The sequence below is a fragment of the Myotis davidii genome, unplaced genomic scaffold (genome assembly GCF_000327345.1).
Source record: "Myotis davidii unplaced genomic scaffold, ASM32734v1 scaffold223, whole genome shotgun sequence".
In the NCBI taxonomy this organism is placed as follows: Eukaryota; Metazoa; Chordata; class Mammalia; order Chiroptera; family Vespertilionidae; genus Myotis; species Myotis davidii.
Window position 1 is genome coordinate 3,903,763 of NW_006294609.1, and position 17,123 is coordinate 3,920,885.

The 17,123-nt window shown below is 46.3% G+C and overlaps 1 protein-coding gene across 1 annotated transcript in view; it reads left to right on the top strand.

Moving 5' to 3' along the window:
- Window positions 1-17,123, top strand: part of CCDC63 (coiled-coil domain containing 63) — a 44,252-nt gene that overhangs the window by 3,066 nt on the left and 24,063 nt on the right. The window contains exons 2-8 of the mRNA XM_006768996.2: window positions 470-659; window positions 2,357-2,476; window positions 5,370-5,551; window positions 6,327-6,505; window positions 7,202-7,422; window positions 12,487-12,561; window positions 16,732-16,924. Of these exons, the coding sequence (XP_006769059.1) occupies window positions 470-659; window positions 2,357-2,476; window positions 5,370-5,551; window positions 6,327-6,505; window positions 7,202-7,422; window positions 12,487-12,561; window positions 16,732-16,924 (1,160 nt within the window). The remainder of the gene's footprint in view (window positions 1-469; window positions 660-2,356; window positions 2,477-5,369; window positions 5,552-6,326; window positions 6,506-7,201; window positions 7,423-12,486; window positions 12,562-16,731; window positions 16,925-17,123) is intronic.

Consider the following 17,123-nt stretch of genomic DNA (forward strand, 5'->3'; position numbering starts at 1 on the left):
TGATCACCCCCAACCCTCCCCTCCTAGCCTGATCGCCCCAACAGCCTCTGCCTCGGCCCTGCCACCATGGCTTTGTCGGGAAGGACATCGGATGGTCTCCCTGAAGGTCTCCTGTCTAATTAGCATATTACGCTTTTATTAGTAAAATCTGGAAATATGCCAGTGAGCTGGGGGCAAAAGAGAACGTGGAGGCCCCCACCATGTCTGGGTAATGGGTTTTGACAGGCACAGCACCAAATTGTTCCCTAGGAAAAAAGTGCCCCTCGAGGAAGGCACAGCAGTGGGCGGTGCAGTGAACTGGGTGGCAGGCGATCTGAGTTCCAGACCTGGACCAAGGACTTGGGCAGGTCCCTTCCACCGCTTCAGTGGGCTGTACCTCTCCGAGTCTCCTTTCACAGCAAAGGACTCTGGAGAGTCTGATCAAGGTGAACTTGGGTTCAGGGTTAATTGGGCACTGCTTTCCTAACAGAAAGGAAATCAAGACCCTGCAAGAGGAGCAGGATGAGATCACCCTGCATTTGAATCTCATCAAGTCCTCCAAGAACTTGGATCTGAATGAGAAAAACTATATGGAGCTGCGTTTCCTGCTGCAAACCAAAGAGGACTACGATTCCTTGATTAAATCGATGAAAATGCTCTTGGCTGAACTGGATGAGAAGGTATGGTCTTACTTTTAAAGGGCCAAACAGAACACAGAGCAAGTGGAAGGGATATGAGAAGTACCCATGATGCCTTAGGGCAGATATAACACCCCTCCCATCTTCACTTTCCTAAATGTGACTGGTCACTCTCTCCACCACTATTGATTCCAACTCTGTTGATCCATTTCTCCACCATGATCTCCAGTGACTCCCCACTGTACTTTAAATAAATTTCCAAATGCTTACTTTACCTCTAGGGATTGGCTAGAGGTAAAGTCCAGGTAAAATCCAAAATCTCACTAATAGCAGTTGCAAACACCAATCACTGATAGATATGAAGCACGAATGAGGAAGAAACCTTTCTTGTTTTAAATCACTGAGTTTGGGGGTGTTTATTACTGGAGCATAACCAAACATCTTCTGACTGATGCAGTAAGTATTTGAAAATTTACTCGAAGTACAGTGCGGAGGCACTGGAGAACATAGTGGAGAAATGGACTAATAGAGCTGGGAGATCGATCAGGGGTTATATAAAGTGGTAGATAACATCCATGGTGTGACAGTTAAGGATGCGTTTGGCTGCAAGTAACATAATACTCAAGAGGAGTGTGGATCAAAAGGCTATTTACTTATCAATTATTTTTTTAAATAAAAACTGTGTTTAGCCCTAACCAGTTTGGCTCAGTGGATAAAGTGTCAGCCTGCGGACTGAAGGGTTCCAGGTTCGATTCCGGCCAGGGGCATGTACCTTGGTTGCGGGCACATCCCCAGTAGGGGTTGTGCAGGAGGCAGCTGATCGATGTTTCTCTCTCATGGATGTTTCTAACTCTCTATCCCTCTCCCTTCCTCTCTGTGAAAAATCAATAAAATATATTTTAAAAAACACACAAAAAACCCCAAACTGTGTTTATATGTAGGAGACAGCTTGACTCTAGGTACAGAAGATTATAGAGGATTTTACAGCTGCATACCTTCCAGAGGGGCACTGGACAGTCACCAAGGATGGGGCACAGTTCTTGGATGTCTGGTGTGGTCTCAGATGTTGCAGGATGTGTGACATCTCCTGACCCACCATTAAGTGCCACTAGAGTCCCACCACTGCAAGAGCCCCAGAACACTCCACCAGGTTACAGAAGGCCCTTTGTGGGGGAAATACCTGCTGGAAACTTTCTGGTGGGAACCATGGGTTAGGGTAAGGTGGAATTTATGCCCACGGGTGAGTGAAATTTACAGCAAAAACTCTAAATTGCCCTGGCTGGTTTGGCTCAGTGGATAGAGTGTCAGCCTGCATACTGAAGGGTCCCAGGTTCGATTCAGGTCAAGGGCACTTACCTCAGTTGCAGGCTTCTCCCCATCCTGGACCCTGGTTGGGGCTCATGCAGGAGGCAACCAATCAATGTTTTTCTCTCACATTGATATTTCTCTCTGTTTTTCCCTCTCACTTCCACTCTCTCTAAAAGTCAAAGGAAAACTATCCTCGGGTCAGGATTTAAATAAACAAAACAAAAAAACCTCTAAATTGCTTCATTTTACCCCATACTGGCTAGGATTAAGTTGAATTGAGCACGTATCTGAGAAATTAAAATTCTATTTATAGGAAAAGAAATAACACTGCAATTTTTGTTTTAGCACACTCAAGTTAGTGAACTGTCGGATTTGTATCCATACAGATGTTCACACAGCTGGGTTTTCTTCTTTTTTTATTATCTTTTCAGATTACTCAGATGGAAAAAAAAATCATAAACCAAAAACAGATCTTCACAAAAACACAGGAGTCCAATCACCCCCGGAAACTGCAAAAACAGATCCGCATGCTGGAGACACGTTTGAATCTTGTACGTAAGGGGTTCTCTGCAGTTTTGCAAACATCTCTGCCTCCCTTTGCTCAGGGTAAAGAATGGTGTCTGTGGAGCCATTAGCAGAATATATATACTCATTTAGTAGACAGGCTCAGGAGGTGGTGAACTAATGGTGTACGTCTAGATCAGGCAGCCTGTTAGAATTTACCATCCACTCACTCTGTTCCACCCTCTCTGTTCCATCCTCTCTTGAAGTGGTACCTTCACCTAAGGTGCCTTTCTCCTTCTTGCTCTCTGCACCTTAGCACATGCGGATGCCCACATACTGCCTCTATTCCTCCTATTTTCCTCCCCCCTTTCTGGGATGCCTACTCATAAACTCCTACTTGTTTTCAAGAAGTAGCTCAAATATGACCCTTCACCAGGCAGAATTAGTTAGACTTTCCTCCCCCATGCCAATCTGCTCGTGCCTCTATTAGAGCGAGTGCCTTTTGGTTGTCATTGATGTCACTGAGAAATACTAGGCGTAGGTTTGCATACCTTGATAAAAAAGAAAGTGGCGTTTCCTGATCGCCTTCAGTTTACTGTGATTTTGGCATTAAGCAGGATTTTGTTGCAAACTGGAATAAGCAAAAATAGCTAAATGTGTTGGTCATAGAAGTGAAGATTTTTAGAGAAGAAGTGGTACCTTCAGGCATAGGTGGATCTAGGTCAGCGTTTCTCAACCTGTGGTTCTCGACCCCCATTCGGGGTAGAACAACCCTTTCACAGGGGTCGCCTAAGACCATCGGAAAACACATATATAATTACATATTGTTTTTGTGATTAATCACTATGCTTTAATTATGTTCAATTTGTAACAATGAAAATACATCCTGCATATCAGATATTTACATTATGATTCATAACAGTAGCAACATTACAGTTATGAAGTAGCAACGAAAATAATTTTATGGTTGGGGGTCACCACAACATAAGGAACTGTATTAAAGGGTCGCGGAATTAGGAAGGTTGAGAACCACTGATCTAGGTGCTCCAAACATGTCTTTAGGACACGTTAGCTGTCCATTTTTTCTCTGGGTGGACGTCATTCTTGGGTGGCCTCCAGCGTGAACAGACACCAGCAGAAAGGGAGTGTCTCTTCCCTAGGAGTTCAGACACAAGTCCCAGAGTTCCCATGGGGCCAGCCTGGGTCCCGTGCCCATCCCTGAATCAATCACTGTGGTCTGGAGTCATGTGGCTACCCTTGAACTGCAATTCTCCCTCCTCCCCTTTCTCCCATCAGATTGGGGAAGGCAGCCCTATTCAATGATGTGGTCTGAGATTGAGGGAGAAGTTTCCCTAGAAAAGCAGAAAGAGCCCTAACCAGTTTGGCTCAGTGGATAGAGCATCGGCCTGCGGACTGAAGGGTCCCAGGTTCGATTCCAGTCGAGGGCATGTACCTGGGTTACGGGCACTTCCCCAGTGGGGAGGAGTGTGCAGGAGGCAGCTGAATCAATGTTTCTCTCTCATCGATGTTTCTAACTCTCTATCTCTCTCCCTTTCTCTCTGTAAAAAAATCAATAAAATATATTTTAAAAAAAGAAAAGCATAAAGAAAGGGAGAAGGAGTGCTGGGCAAGTACAAACAATACATTCCAGTCTGGCTTGTGAAGTTACAACTCCCTGGACACTAGCCAGAAGAGAAGGAAAGTGAATTGATTTGGAGGGAAGCTTGTCACTAACTCACTACACAACGATCTGAGCTTTGCCAAAACTCTGACCACCAAGCTTTACCCAGGAATGGCTGAACCAAATTTGACCTGGTCTCTGTCTGCCTCCCTCCCCACCCTGCCCCCTTAGCCTGGAAGCTGCCTGAGGGCAGGGCAGTATCTCTTTAATATCCCTGCACAGTGATTTGCTGCCATGCTCAGAATGCCTAGGATGCATGTCAACATGCAGGTTTCTGGACCCCTTCCACAGTTACCTCAGAACCTCCCGGGCTTGGACATAGGCTGCACTATTTAAAAAAAAATTTTTTTTTAAATTGATATTGATTTCAGAGAGGAAGGGAGAGGGAGAGATAGAAACATCAATGATGAGAAAGAATCATTGATTGGCTGCCTCCTGCATGCCCCCTACTAGGAATCGAGTCCACAACCCGGGCATGTGCCCTTGACTGGAATCGAAACAACTGGGACCCTTCAGTCCCAGCAGTCCCACTGAGCCACACCGGCTAGAGCTGCACTATTTATTAACAACCCCAGTGAGGATAAAGGTGGTTAAGAATCAATAATGCCTGGCACAGTGTGAGGCTCGCGGTCGGTGCTCAGCAGACATCTATTGATTGAATGAATTAATAAACGCGTACGTGATCTAATGATGCCTTGTCTGTAGAGGTTGGCTTTTTGTTAGAGGTCTATTCAGATTTTCTATTTCTTCCCGAGTCAATTCTGTAGTGTCTTCCTTCTTTAACACTCTACCAAGCACAGGACAGCCCTTAACCACAGTGCATCATCCAGCCCAAAATGTCAAGAGTGCTGAGTGTGAGAAGCTCTGCGTGAAAACAGCCCCATCCCAACTTCTTTCCTGTCATCAACTTATTGAAGAGACCAGGTCACTTGTCCCGTAGAAAGTTCTACTTGCTGGATGTGGCTGATTGCTCCTCATGGTATCATTCAGCTTGTTCCCCTCGCCCCTGTAATTACTGAAAACCAGAAGTTAGGTATAAACGTAGGTGAGACACTTGAAATCCAAGAAAAGTAACTTGTCAAAGGCCACTAAGCCAGTTGGTGGCCAACTTAAGCCTCTCACCCAGTGCTCCAAGCCACTGTCCTTTGGGCCTGGGGTGGGGGGTTGGGGGAAGACCTCTCAACCCTCTGGCTGCTTTTTGGAAACTTGTCTCATGCCCTAGGAACGAGCCCTGTTTTGAAGCACACCCCTCCCCACAGGTCACCACGAACTTTAACAAGATGCTGACCACCAACTCTAAGCTCCGCAAGGAGATTGAGGACCTGCGGTTTGAGAAGGCAGCTTATGACCACGCCTACCAGCAGCTCCATGGGCGCCTGTTAATGCAGAAGAAAATCATGAATGAGGCCATTGAGCAGTCCGCTCAGGCCTATGAGCAGAGGTGGGCTGAGGGAGAGACCCTCGGGGGGGAAAGAAGGTCTCTTAGACCCCTGCTGACCATCTAATGTCCTACTCTGGGCCACCACTGCCTCCTGTGCTTATGTGTTGAGGAACCTTAAATCATCATAATAACTCTAAGCGCTGACTGTGTGCCTAGCCTGATGCTAGGTGCTTTGGGGAATATTTCAGTCCTCACAAATGCCATAGGAGTTATACCCCCATTTTATAGACCAGGAAGTGGAAGCTTAGAGATGCCAAAATACCTGAGATCCAGATAAATGGCAGATCTGAGATTCAAAGCTCTATGTCATATTATCTCCTTCAGGTGCCCCTGCCTCTAGTCCTAGGGGTCTCTCTTAGTCTCCTGGCTTTACCCTCACAGGGCCAAAAGACATATAGTTTAGCAGTGAAGAGCACATGTTTTGGAGTCAGGTCTGGGTTCGAATCCTGGCTCTAACACTACTATATTGTCATAGGACCCCTTTGGGTGGTAGTGAGGATTAAATAATATGTATGTATTAAGGAGTGGCTGGGACAGAGTAATTGACAAGTGGTGGTGATGATGATGGTGATAATGCTGATGGTGGAGGTGATGAAAGAAGAAGAATTTACTGGGGGTGGTCTAGACTTGGTAGCTCCTGTCATTCAGGTAAAGAGGGCTGCTCCTCCACTCCCTGATGGCAAGACGTGGTGGTCATTGGCAGGAAGTCCCTCTGGGCTGGCAGGGAGAGGGGCGGATCCTCTGGACACTCAGGTTTTGTGCCCCCTTCACCCAGACTGGAAGCCACCGCCCGAATGGCTGCCATGAAGGATCGCCAGCAGAAGGACATCTCTCAGTACAACCTAGAGATCCGAGAGCTGGAGCGCGTCTATGACCACGAGACCAAACTCAAATCCTTCCTGCTCATCAAGCTGAATGATCGGATGGAGTTCGAAGAGCAGGCCCAAAAAGAAGGTACACTCTCCTGGGGCAGAGGGACCAGATGGTGAACCAGGCTGAGAAGCTTCAGCTTCAACCCAGCAACCACGGAGAACCACGGCATGCCAAGGGCTCATGTGACCAGAGGGGCCTGGGAAGATCCTCCTAATTGCCACTTGGGGACCAAATCGGAAAGCTAAGACTGAGTTCAGGAGAGTAGGAGCTATTGCAGGTATCCAGGCTGGAGAGAGCAAGGTTTAGAGAACTTTCTTAGTTCTGATTTCGTGAATCCGCCAAGTTCTGAGCCTGTCTCAGGCCCCTGTCCCCAGGGCCTCCTTGAATTTCGTCCTGCTCAGATGTCTCATCCTTTGAGAGGACTTCCCTGACCATCCAGCTCCCCGTCACAGCACCTCCATTCTCAGGCCACAATGGTAGTTATTGGATTTCTTTTTCTTTTTACTTGGCTGTCTTCTTTTTTTCTGATTCCCCCACCAAAGCTCCATGGGGCAAAGGTTTTGTACTCACAGAGCCCCACTCAGTGTCTGGCACCTAGTAGGTGTGCAGTTAAGATATTTGTGAAGCAACTAAGGAGTGAAGTTCCTGCCCCATCTCCTGGGAAACCCTAGCGTCCTCCCCAAGGCACAATAATCATACACACAGAACACATCTCTGCTGGGCACTGCACTGAGCACCTTCCTTTTCACACTCATATCACTGGCTTTTCCTTTCTAGCTCTCAAGCCAAAGAGGGCCAGGAGGAAGAGCAAGGGTGAGAGCTTTGAGAGCTACGAGGTGGCCCACCTCCGGCTGCTGAAGCTGACAGAGGATGGGAACGTGAATCAGCTCATTGAGGAATTCCTGGCCAAGGAGGAAAAGAACTTTGCCCGGTTCACGTATGTCACGGAGCTCAACAATGACATGGAGATGATGGAGAAGAAGACCGAGAAAATCCAGGTCAGAGCCATTCTTTACAAAAAAAATTTTTTTTAATTGATTTCAGAGATGAAGGGAGGGAGAGGGAGGGAGAGAGGGAGAGGGAGAGGGAGAGGGAGAGAGAGAGAGAGAGGAGAGAGAAACATTCGTAATGAGAGGGACTCATTGATCAGGTACCTCCTGCATGCCTCACGCAGGGCATCAAGCCCGCAATCCGGGTATGTGCCCTGCCCAGGAATTGAACCGTGACCTCCTGGTTCGCAAGTTGACACTCAAACACTCAGTCACTGAGCCATGCGGCTGGGCAGGGCCACTCTTCTTTCCCAGGCCTGAGATGGGCCCGCCCCCACAGCAGCCTTACCCACTGGGGGCTCTTTGGAACACTCTTTGAGATGCTCTGCAACAAAAAGGGCCTCGAGGGCAAATCCATTCAGGAAACACTACATTTCTCCCAATGTCCTGCCTGCATTTTCAACCTTTCTGGAATTGGTATTTGCCTTTCAATTGATATACACACTTAATGTGGTCATGTCCCCTCACTCCAAGTGACATCTATTATCCATGTCATGTTTTATAATCCAGGGTTCAGTAAACTATAGCCATGGCCAAATATGGCCTGTGGTCTATTTTTGCATAGCCCATGAACTAAGAATGGTTTTTATATATTTAAAGGGGTATAAAAAAATAAGAATAATATATAAGACAGACCATACGTGGCCTATAAATCCTGAGAAATCTATCTGGCTCTTTGCCTCAAAAGCTTGCTGCCTTCTGTTAATCAACAGCTTCACAGAATTGAGAGGAGAGGGTCGATTCATCTTGGAGAGACTTGGTGTCCATGAGCATAGTAAATGCTCTGCCAAGCCCTTTGGTGAAGAAACCTGGTTGCCTTCGTTGAACCTGTCATTTCCCAAACTTAATTGGCTCCTGGGCTACTTATTCCCCAGAGCATACCTAAACAGCCTTTGGGATGTCTACAAAGGGTAGAGTCTCTAAACTCAGGGTGACACTCCAGGCTCTTCAAAATGTAGCTTCAACGGGCCCCTGCAGGCTCCGCCCCCATCACGACCCCCAAGGCTCCCTCTGCAGCTGCCAGACCCAGCTGGGCCCTGCATTTCCCTCCCCAGAGGCTTTTCTTGTGCTGCTTCCTCCTCCCACCCCCTTGCCCTTCTTCTGGTGAAATACTGCACATTAGTCCCTGCCCTGCACAAATGCCATCTCCTCAGGGAATTTAGTCTTCCCTCTGAGGTCTCAGTGTTCTGTTTATATGACTAGAGGAGCCACTTCCTTTTGTCATGCCACTGTTTCCTGAGTGTGGGGCTTGTGTGAGTAGATCATAGCTAGAATGTATAGGTGGAACTTGTAATTTACCAGCGATGAATTAATTTTAATGAGGATTAGGAAAAAGGTAGCTTGCAGAGAAACTTGTGACTTGGATATTATTCGTGCGATCAGTAATAATAATAGTAAACAAATAATGATCAACATGTTAAAATAAAGTTTGGTTGAATTAAAGAGTATTCAGAGGTAATAGTAGGTTGATAGTTAATAACAGTATAGGTGGCATGCAGAAATGGCGGAAATGGAGGCGGTTGTATCAGTTAGGGTTGTCCCAGGAAACAGATGGCATGCCCCAAATGGGTAAATTGAGGTGAGTTTTTTTTTAAAGGGACTATTTACAAAGAAAATTAAGAAGGGAGAGTGCAGGACCAGCAAGAGGAGAGGGGTCCAGAACGGGTGAGGGGAGGGAGCAGTTTCTGGAATTAGGAGAGAGGTGTGTGGAGAAAGCTGTCTGTGTGCCCTTCCTGGAGGGGTGTGGCCAAAGTAGTGACCTGCCAAGGAGTGGGGAAGGACCCCCAGCCTCACTCTCCTTCTGCCCTGTAATCTCCAGCTGGTGTCTCTCATTGGCTAGGCCCAACCCAAGCCAGAAGGCAGGAGGGTAGATTCTGGGAGAGATGGAGAATGTCCAGCTCACAGTGTATTCCCTCTGTCTTCCTGTTGCCCAAAGTTGACATTTTTTAAATTGACTCTTTGTTTGTATTTAATCAAATAGCATGTAGAAACTAATGAAACTAAGGAGAGAGACAGTAAAACCAACTTGCATAAGTTAGGGTCCCATTCCCCCCGCCCCTCCCTCCCCCGCACACAATGGGAGGCACATTTAGTAATTGGTTCCCAAACAGTAATTGACCTTGACCTTCCCATTCACCTTGAGGGTGCTCTCCTGTCCTCCATTTGCCACACAGACTGCCTCTGGCACTGGGACGAACGTGTCTGATGAAGATGGCCAAATTCTCACCCTTTCTGGGCCTCAGTCTCCTCATCTGTAGAGTGACTACTTGCACTAGAGCAGTAGTCTCCAAGACTTGATAAAAAAAATCTATAGAACATTTTTGTTTAAACTCAGGTTCCGAGGAAACACCAGTTGAGAAAACAGATAAAATGGAGCGGTCCCTGATGAAAGGGGTGGAGGTGGATGGGTGATTGGAGGAAGTGCCTGAGACTTAACCTTTTGGCTTTCTTGTGGCATCTCTGCTCAAACTAGGGCTTAGGTAAAAAAAAAAAAAAAAAAAAAGGTAAAAACAAATAGGATTCTAGCATCTGCCTTCACCCCTACCTGGAGGGTTGCGGTTAGAGTGATGGGTAGGGCTAGTTCCCCAACAGGATGTATGCAGCTTTCCTTTTTTTTTTTCTGCTTGATCTCCCCCACCCCCATATAAAAAAATGTATTAGCTGCTAGCATTTAAAAATGAAACTCTGGGTTTCTGATTTCTCTTGGAAAGTCAGATTTGACAACTCCTGCCCGCTGTCGCGCGGGAAGCTTAGTCCCCTGCCCCTGTCATCCCCCAAGCCTGCCCTCTTTCAGCCAGGCCAGCTGGGCTTGAGTTTGCATCTCCCATGTAGGTGCTTCACCACTCCCCTCTGGTGGCCATGTGCAGTATTGCAGGGGTGGTCTTTGAATACAAAGAGATCTGAAGGAGCATGGAAGGGCGGTCTGGGAGTTGGCAGGACCCCGAATCCCTATTTTCCAGGAAGGAGCACTTTACTAGTCCCAGTGGGGTGACAGAGACAAGCCATAGAGAGGGATTTGAGGAAACTGACCTGGCCAGGAAATGGTTCCCCAACAGAATTGACCTAGATCTTTCCCATTCCCCATGATGGTACTTACTCTTTGCTACATAGCTTGCCTCTGGCATTAGGGCGGGATGTGTCTGATGAAGATGGGGCAGGTCCTTGCCCTCTCCAGGCTTCAGATTTTCCATCTGTAGAGTGATGTTTGCACCAGAACAGTAGTTTCTGAGCTCCGTTTTGAAGTTACCGAAGTGCCTTTGGGGGCTTAAATAGAACTGCAAATGCTTGTTGAATAAATCCTGAAAGCTCTGCTTTCCAATGGGAAGGCTTAATATGTTAAAAATCTTAGAAGAGAAAGATACGTTCATTATAGAAAATTTGGAAACTACCTAAGGATAGAAAGAATTTTAAAAACCGCCCATTATTCCATTGCCTAAACACAATCATTTTGAACTGTTTTCTTCTGATCTTCTTTGGTGATGCTTTAAAAATGTAACATAGTTATTATCACATATTATGCATAAAGTTGATTATTATCATTGAAAAAGTGTTCTTTTGGGTTATTTGTTCATCCGGCAAGTTATTTGTTAAACACCTTCTCTATGCCAGACACTGTTCTGGGCACTGGTAATATGTCTGTGAGCAAGGTTTCAAAAAGCTCTTCCTTCATGGAGCTGCTTTTCTGCCAGGGAGAAACAGACAAAAAACAACAAGCCCAACAAACACATAACTGATAGAGTTTATTAGAAAGTGAGAAACGTGGATAAAAAGATACAGTGGAGCATGTGAAAAGAGGGATTCTGGAGTCAGGTGAGGGCATGGCCATTGAGAAGTTAAGCTTAATCAGACTTGTAGGTGAGGGAATAAGCTGTGCAAATCTTTGGGGACTGGGCGGGGGGATGATTATTCCAGGCAGAGAAAACAGCAGTGCAAAGGTCCTGGGGCAGGAGAGTGCAAGCAGGCTAGGGTGCCTGGAATGGAGAGAGAGAGATGGGGTGGGAGCTGAGGTTCGAGAGGGGAGGGATGCTATGGGTTCTGGGCAGAGTATATTTCCAGAATATACTCTGGCAGTCATGCTGAGAAACAAGAGCCGTGGGAGAGTTCTGGGCAGAAGAGGAATGCCACCTACTCAGGTTATGTACAAAATTTGGAAATACTGAAAAGTATAAATGGAAACCCCAAATCAAGAAGCATCCCATCACCCGGGCATGGCATTGGTTAATCTTTTTGGAAGATTTCTTTTGGGGTTACTCTTTTCCCTTTAAAGACGGGAAACATAATCTACATGCCTGTGGGAAAATGTAATCCAAGAGCATATAAAGTTTCCAGGTGATTCTGGTTCATGCTAGAGCTTGAGAACCGCTGCTCGAGGCTGCCTGTCCGTTACAGTAGCCACTCACTCCATGTGGTGATTCAGTTCCTCAGTGGCACTAGCACATTTCAAGTACTCAGTACCCATGTGTGGCTGGTGGCTGCAGCACTGGATGATGCAGACAGGGCATTTCAACCATCACAGAAAATTCTATTGATCACACTGTTCTAGACACTTATCCAGAAAAAAAAAGAGCCATCCACCCTCCTATTCTCACAATGTTTTATTTTTGTTGTTGTTGACTACTGCAGTATTCTTTTTAAAAAAATATACGTTTTATTTATTTTAGAGAGAGGAGGGGATAGAGAGATAGAAACATTGATGAAACATCAGTTGGCTGCATCCTGCATAACCCCTACTGGGGATCGAGCCCGCAACCTGGGCATGTGCCCTGACCGGGAATTGAACCAGTGACCTTTTGGTTCATGGGTTGACACTCAACCATTGAGCAACACTGGCCGGGCCCTCACCTTTATTAAATTAGGAAACCTCCAGGGCCAGAAGAGGGACTCAGGGGTTCTGGGCTCCTTGGATTGGATAATTTAAATCCTCACAAACTCCTCGAGGCACAGTCTGGTTTCCAGGTGTGGCAGGGAGAGGAGCACCCACTTTTTTCATGGTCTGGTTTTTCTCTCGAGCAGAACGAGATCATCCACTTGCAAGCCCAGCAGAAAATGTCTGATGATAATGACCTCTCTGTCAGGAAACAGCTGGAGGTAAGACCAGGATGGGAAGGAAGGGACACAGGAGTTTCCGTTGTCTGTCGTCTGTCTGTCTGTCTGTCTGTCAGGCAGCCTGTCAGTTGGTTCTCAGGAGGAGTAAGAAACCTGCCCTGTGACTCTCTCCTGGCCTGAGTCACATCTGGGCAGGTCTGACCCTAGGTCACAGGCAGCCTCTGCTACAGGCATTGCTGCACGGAATTTTGTCCCGGGGGCCACTGTGTCCATTTAAAGACTCCCCCACTTCAGGGAGCCTAGCCCAGGCCCTTGCAACTATAAATTTATCCCAGGTTGGCAAATTGCAGACAGATATCTGCCTCCGTCTTTTTTCTCTCCCTTGTCCTGGCTGTAACCTGTTCTCAATCAATAATAGTTATTACAAACATACCTTGAGCAAGTACTACATACCAGGTATTAGGCTGTGCTTTGCTTACACTCTCATTTAATCCTCACAGCGGCCCTAGGAGGTAGGTGGAGCATTTTACAGATGAGGAAACTGAGGTTCAGAGAGGCAAAGTCACTTGACCAACATCATGGAGCTGGAATACTGTATGAGCTTTGCGTTGTACTACGCAAAGTCACTTGACCAACATCATGGAAGCTGGAATACTGTATGAGCTTTGCGTTGTACTAGTATTTAGCTGCCAATAACACAGACCCAAAATAACTGGGGCCTACTCAAGATGGAAGTTTATTTACTTCGTTAAGAAATAAGACTGAAGTCATGATGTCATCAGGGACCCAGGCTCCTCTCTTTTGTTTTGCCGTCCTTAGTGTGTGGCTTACATTCCCAAAGATGCCTCTTAGTCGTGAGGATGAGTATGGCTGCCGATGGTCCAGCCATAACATGGTTGAGTCAGCCAGCTTGAAAGTTCTTTCCCGGAAGTCTCAGCCAATGACTCCTGTGTTTACACCTCACTGGCCATTCCTATTGCCAAGGAGAGTTTGGAAATACAATTTTTAGCTGGGCACATGGCCACCCTAAATACAATCAAGGTTTTGTTATCCAGGTATAAAGGGAGAATGGATACCAAACATCTGCCAACGATGTGAATTCAGACAGTTGACTTTAAAGCCCTCTTATAATCTAATGGTTTCTGGCCCAGGAACTGTGTTCCTAGCTCATTTCCCTTCTCTTCTCTGGGGCTTCTTTCTGTTCTTGGCATATGCACCTGGTAGACAGCTATGGCGGTGCCATTCTCTAGTGAGCCACTGGGGGGAAGCAAAGCACACGATGCCCCTTGAGCTGCTGCCGCTCAGAGGCCTTCCCCAGGAGTCCAGGTGTGAGGAGTTTGACTTCCAGGCAGGACCCAAGTCCCAGGAGACCCTTCCCACGCTGGGCACAGACTTACAGTCCCATGTCCTCGGCTTTGGGTCACCCAACGTCCAGGTGCTTTGTTGAGGTTGGGGTTAGTGCTGCTCTGCCTCTCTGGGTTTTGAAGGCCTAAAGGGGGGCAGCTTAGGGAAGCTGGGGCTCACCAGGCAACCCCAAGCATCTCTCCCACCATCGCTGTTAGTTCCTTTGGCATTAAAGGGCCTTCTGGAGGCCTTTTCAAGTGCAAAAACAGGATAATTTGTCTTAATAGCCCCCGGCTTTCTTAGTTCTGCGTCCATCTGCTCTATTCTTGGAGCCTTGCCACACACCTTCCATTTTGTCATCTCCAGCCCCTCTGGGAGAAAAGGTGGGGCCAGTCTTTGATGGGAGGGTTTTGCATAGGAGTTAAGCAGCTGGGCCTTGGAAACAAATGCTTGGCTGTAACTCTCAGGAAAGTCACTTCCCAACTGTGTGACTTTGGGAAAGTGATTCAACCTCTCTTAGCCTCAGTTTTAACACCTGTAAAGTGGGGGTAATAATTGTTCTCACTTCATAGGACCGTTACTATCACCTTGTTACTAATAATTGTCCAAGAGTTGAACCCAAGGTCAGGTACTTAGACAACTTGATACAGGAGAGCTAAAAACAAGTTGACTTTTCTTCTCTGACCTCAATATTCCTCATCTGAAAACTGGGTCAGTATTATGAGGATGAGTTGAGATGATGCGTGTAAAATGCCTGGAACCTTTTAGGTGTTGGGACACATATTATCGCTATCACAATAGGCTTTTTAAAGAAAATGTGAACTTTTTCAAAAATATTTTTTTTGTTGACTTCAGAGAGGAAGGGAGAGGGAGAGAGAGATACAAACATCAGTGATGACAGAGAATCATTGATCGGCTACCTCTTGCATGTCCCCTCCTGGGGTTCGAGCCCATAACCCAGGCATGTGCCCTTGGCCGGAATTGAACCTGGGACCCTTTAGTCTTCAGGCTGATTCTCTATCCACGGAGTCAAACCAGCTAGGTCTTGGGTTCATTTCCTATCAAAGGCCAATTATTTATTATTCTACTTATGAGAACATATCTTGTTTTCATAACGGAAATCAAAAGGAAACCAGGATGCTGGAAGCGTTGGAGCACTCAACCGAGTGCAGCGATTCTCAGCCTGGGCTGCAAGTCAGAATCACCTTGGAGGCTTTGACATTCCCGATACCCAGGCTGCACCCCAGACCAGTGACTCTGAATCTGACACTGGGGTCTGTGCAGCAAATACATATACTATATATTTTTTAATTGATTTCAGAGCGGAAGGGAGAGGGAGAGAGAGATAGAAGCATTAATGATGGGAAAGAATCATTGATCAGCTGCCTCCTGTATGCCGCCCACTGGGGAATGAGCCCTGACCTATTTTTTTTAAAAATATATTTTATTGATTTTTTACAGAGAGGAAAGGAGAGAGATAGAGAACCAGAAACATCGATGAGAGAGAAACATCAATCAGCTGCCTCCTGCACATCTCCCACTGGGGATGTGCCCGCAACCAAGGTACATGCCCTTGACCAGAATCGAACCTGGGACTGCAGGCTGACGCTCTATCCACTGAGCCAAACCGGCTTTGGCAGCCCTGACCTCTTGATTCATAAGTCAAAGCTCAACCACTGAACCATACACCAGCTGGGCTGCACAGCAAATATTTTAAAGCTCCGAGGTGATATTAAGTTGAAGGCAAGATTGCGATCCAGTGGACTCTAGGAGGTTCTTAAACTTTGTTGGGTGTTAGAATCACCTGGAGGTTCATTAAAACACAGGTTGCCAGGCCACACCCAGAGCCTCTGGTTTAGTCTGCACTGTAGCCCCATAACTTGTATTTCTAACAAGTTTCCCATTGAAGCTGAACTGCTGGCCCTGGGACCCCACTTTGAGAACCACGGGGCTCAAGCAGTGTTTTAGCCCGTGAGTGGTGAAATTAGTTTGTTGGACTGCAACCAGCATTTAAAAAATAATGAGACAGAATAGAAAAGAAAATATTAGAACACACAATAAGAATATTGATTTGTGAAACTTTAATTTCATTTGATTAGATAATATATATGAATACACACACATACACATACATATGTAGGTAGGTAGGTAGGAATTAGGCCGCAAATATAAAATATATTTCTTCCTGTGGGCTATAATTTTTAATAAAGAAGTCACCAGTTTTCAATTAAAAAAACAAAAAACAACTAACCCACGCCCTAGCTAGTTTGGCTCAGTGGATAGAGCATCGGCCTGTGGGCCAAAGGGTCCCGGGTTCGATTCCATCAAGGGCATATACCTCGGTTGCAGGCTCCTCCTTGGCCCAGGCCTGGACCCTGGTTGGGGCTCATGGAGGAGGCAACCAATCGATGTGTTTCTCTCAGATCGATGTTTCTCTCTGTCTTTCCCTGCCTCTTCCACTCCTCTAAAAATCAATGGAAAAAATATTCTCAGGTGAGGATTATTAAAAAAAACACACTAACTACCCAGTACACATATAGATATACATACATATGTATACAATACATACATACATTATGTATACAATAAAACTTGTATACATTATGTATACATTGAATAATACTTATCCTATTACCTGCAATGCATTCTAGTATTTTTCCCTTTCTTTTCTGTTCTACTCCATTTTTAAATGCTGACTGAGGCTCATTAATTGATCTTGCACTCCCTTCGAGGTTTGAAAACTTGCAGTTTGGAGACCCTGGCCCCAGAGGGTCCTGAACCCTCATCCCCACTGCAAGTCTTTAGGGGGCGCTGACCCCAAGGTGGCAGCCTGGCTGACCTGGGTTGGGAATCGGGGTCTGCCACCAGGAGAAACTAAAGAAAACCACGGAGGAGGCAGATATGTATGAGAACAGCTACAAGGAGATCCAAAAGACCTTGGAGCAACTCAGGAGTTCAGTGGAGGACCTTTTTAAGAAAATAAATTGTGATTCCACCAAGATCCTGGAGCAGTTAGGGGAGACAGGGAAGGTCACCGATATCAACCTTCCACAGTACTTGGGTGAGTCAAGCTGGGGCCCTTTAAAATCTTAGGAACCATTTCCAGAGCTTTCTGTAACCAGGCATGAGGACTTGTTCTTGTTTGTTTTTGTGGCAGTAAGTCTGGTGGTAAAGCATGTGGGCACTAATGCTCGCCTGCCTGGGTTCAAATCCTGGTTGTACTCTTATAAGCTGTGTGACTTTGGGCAACTTTCTGAACA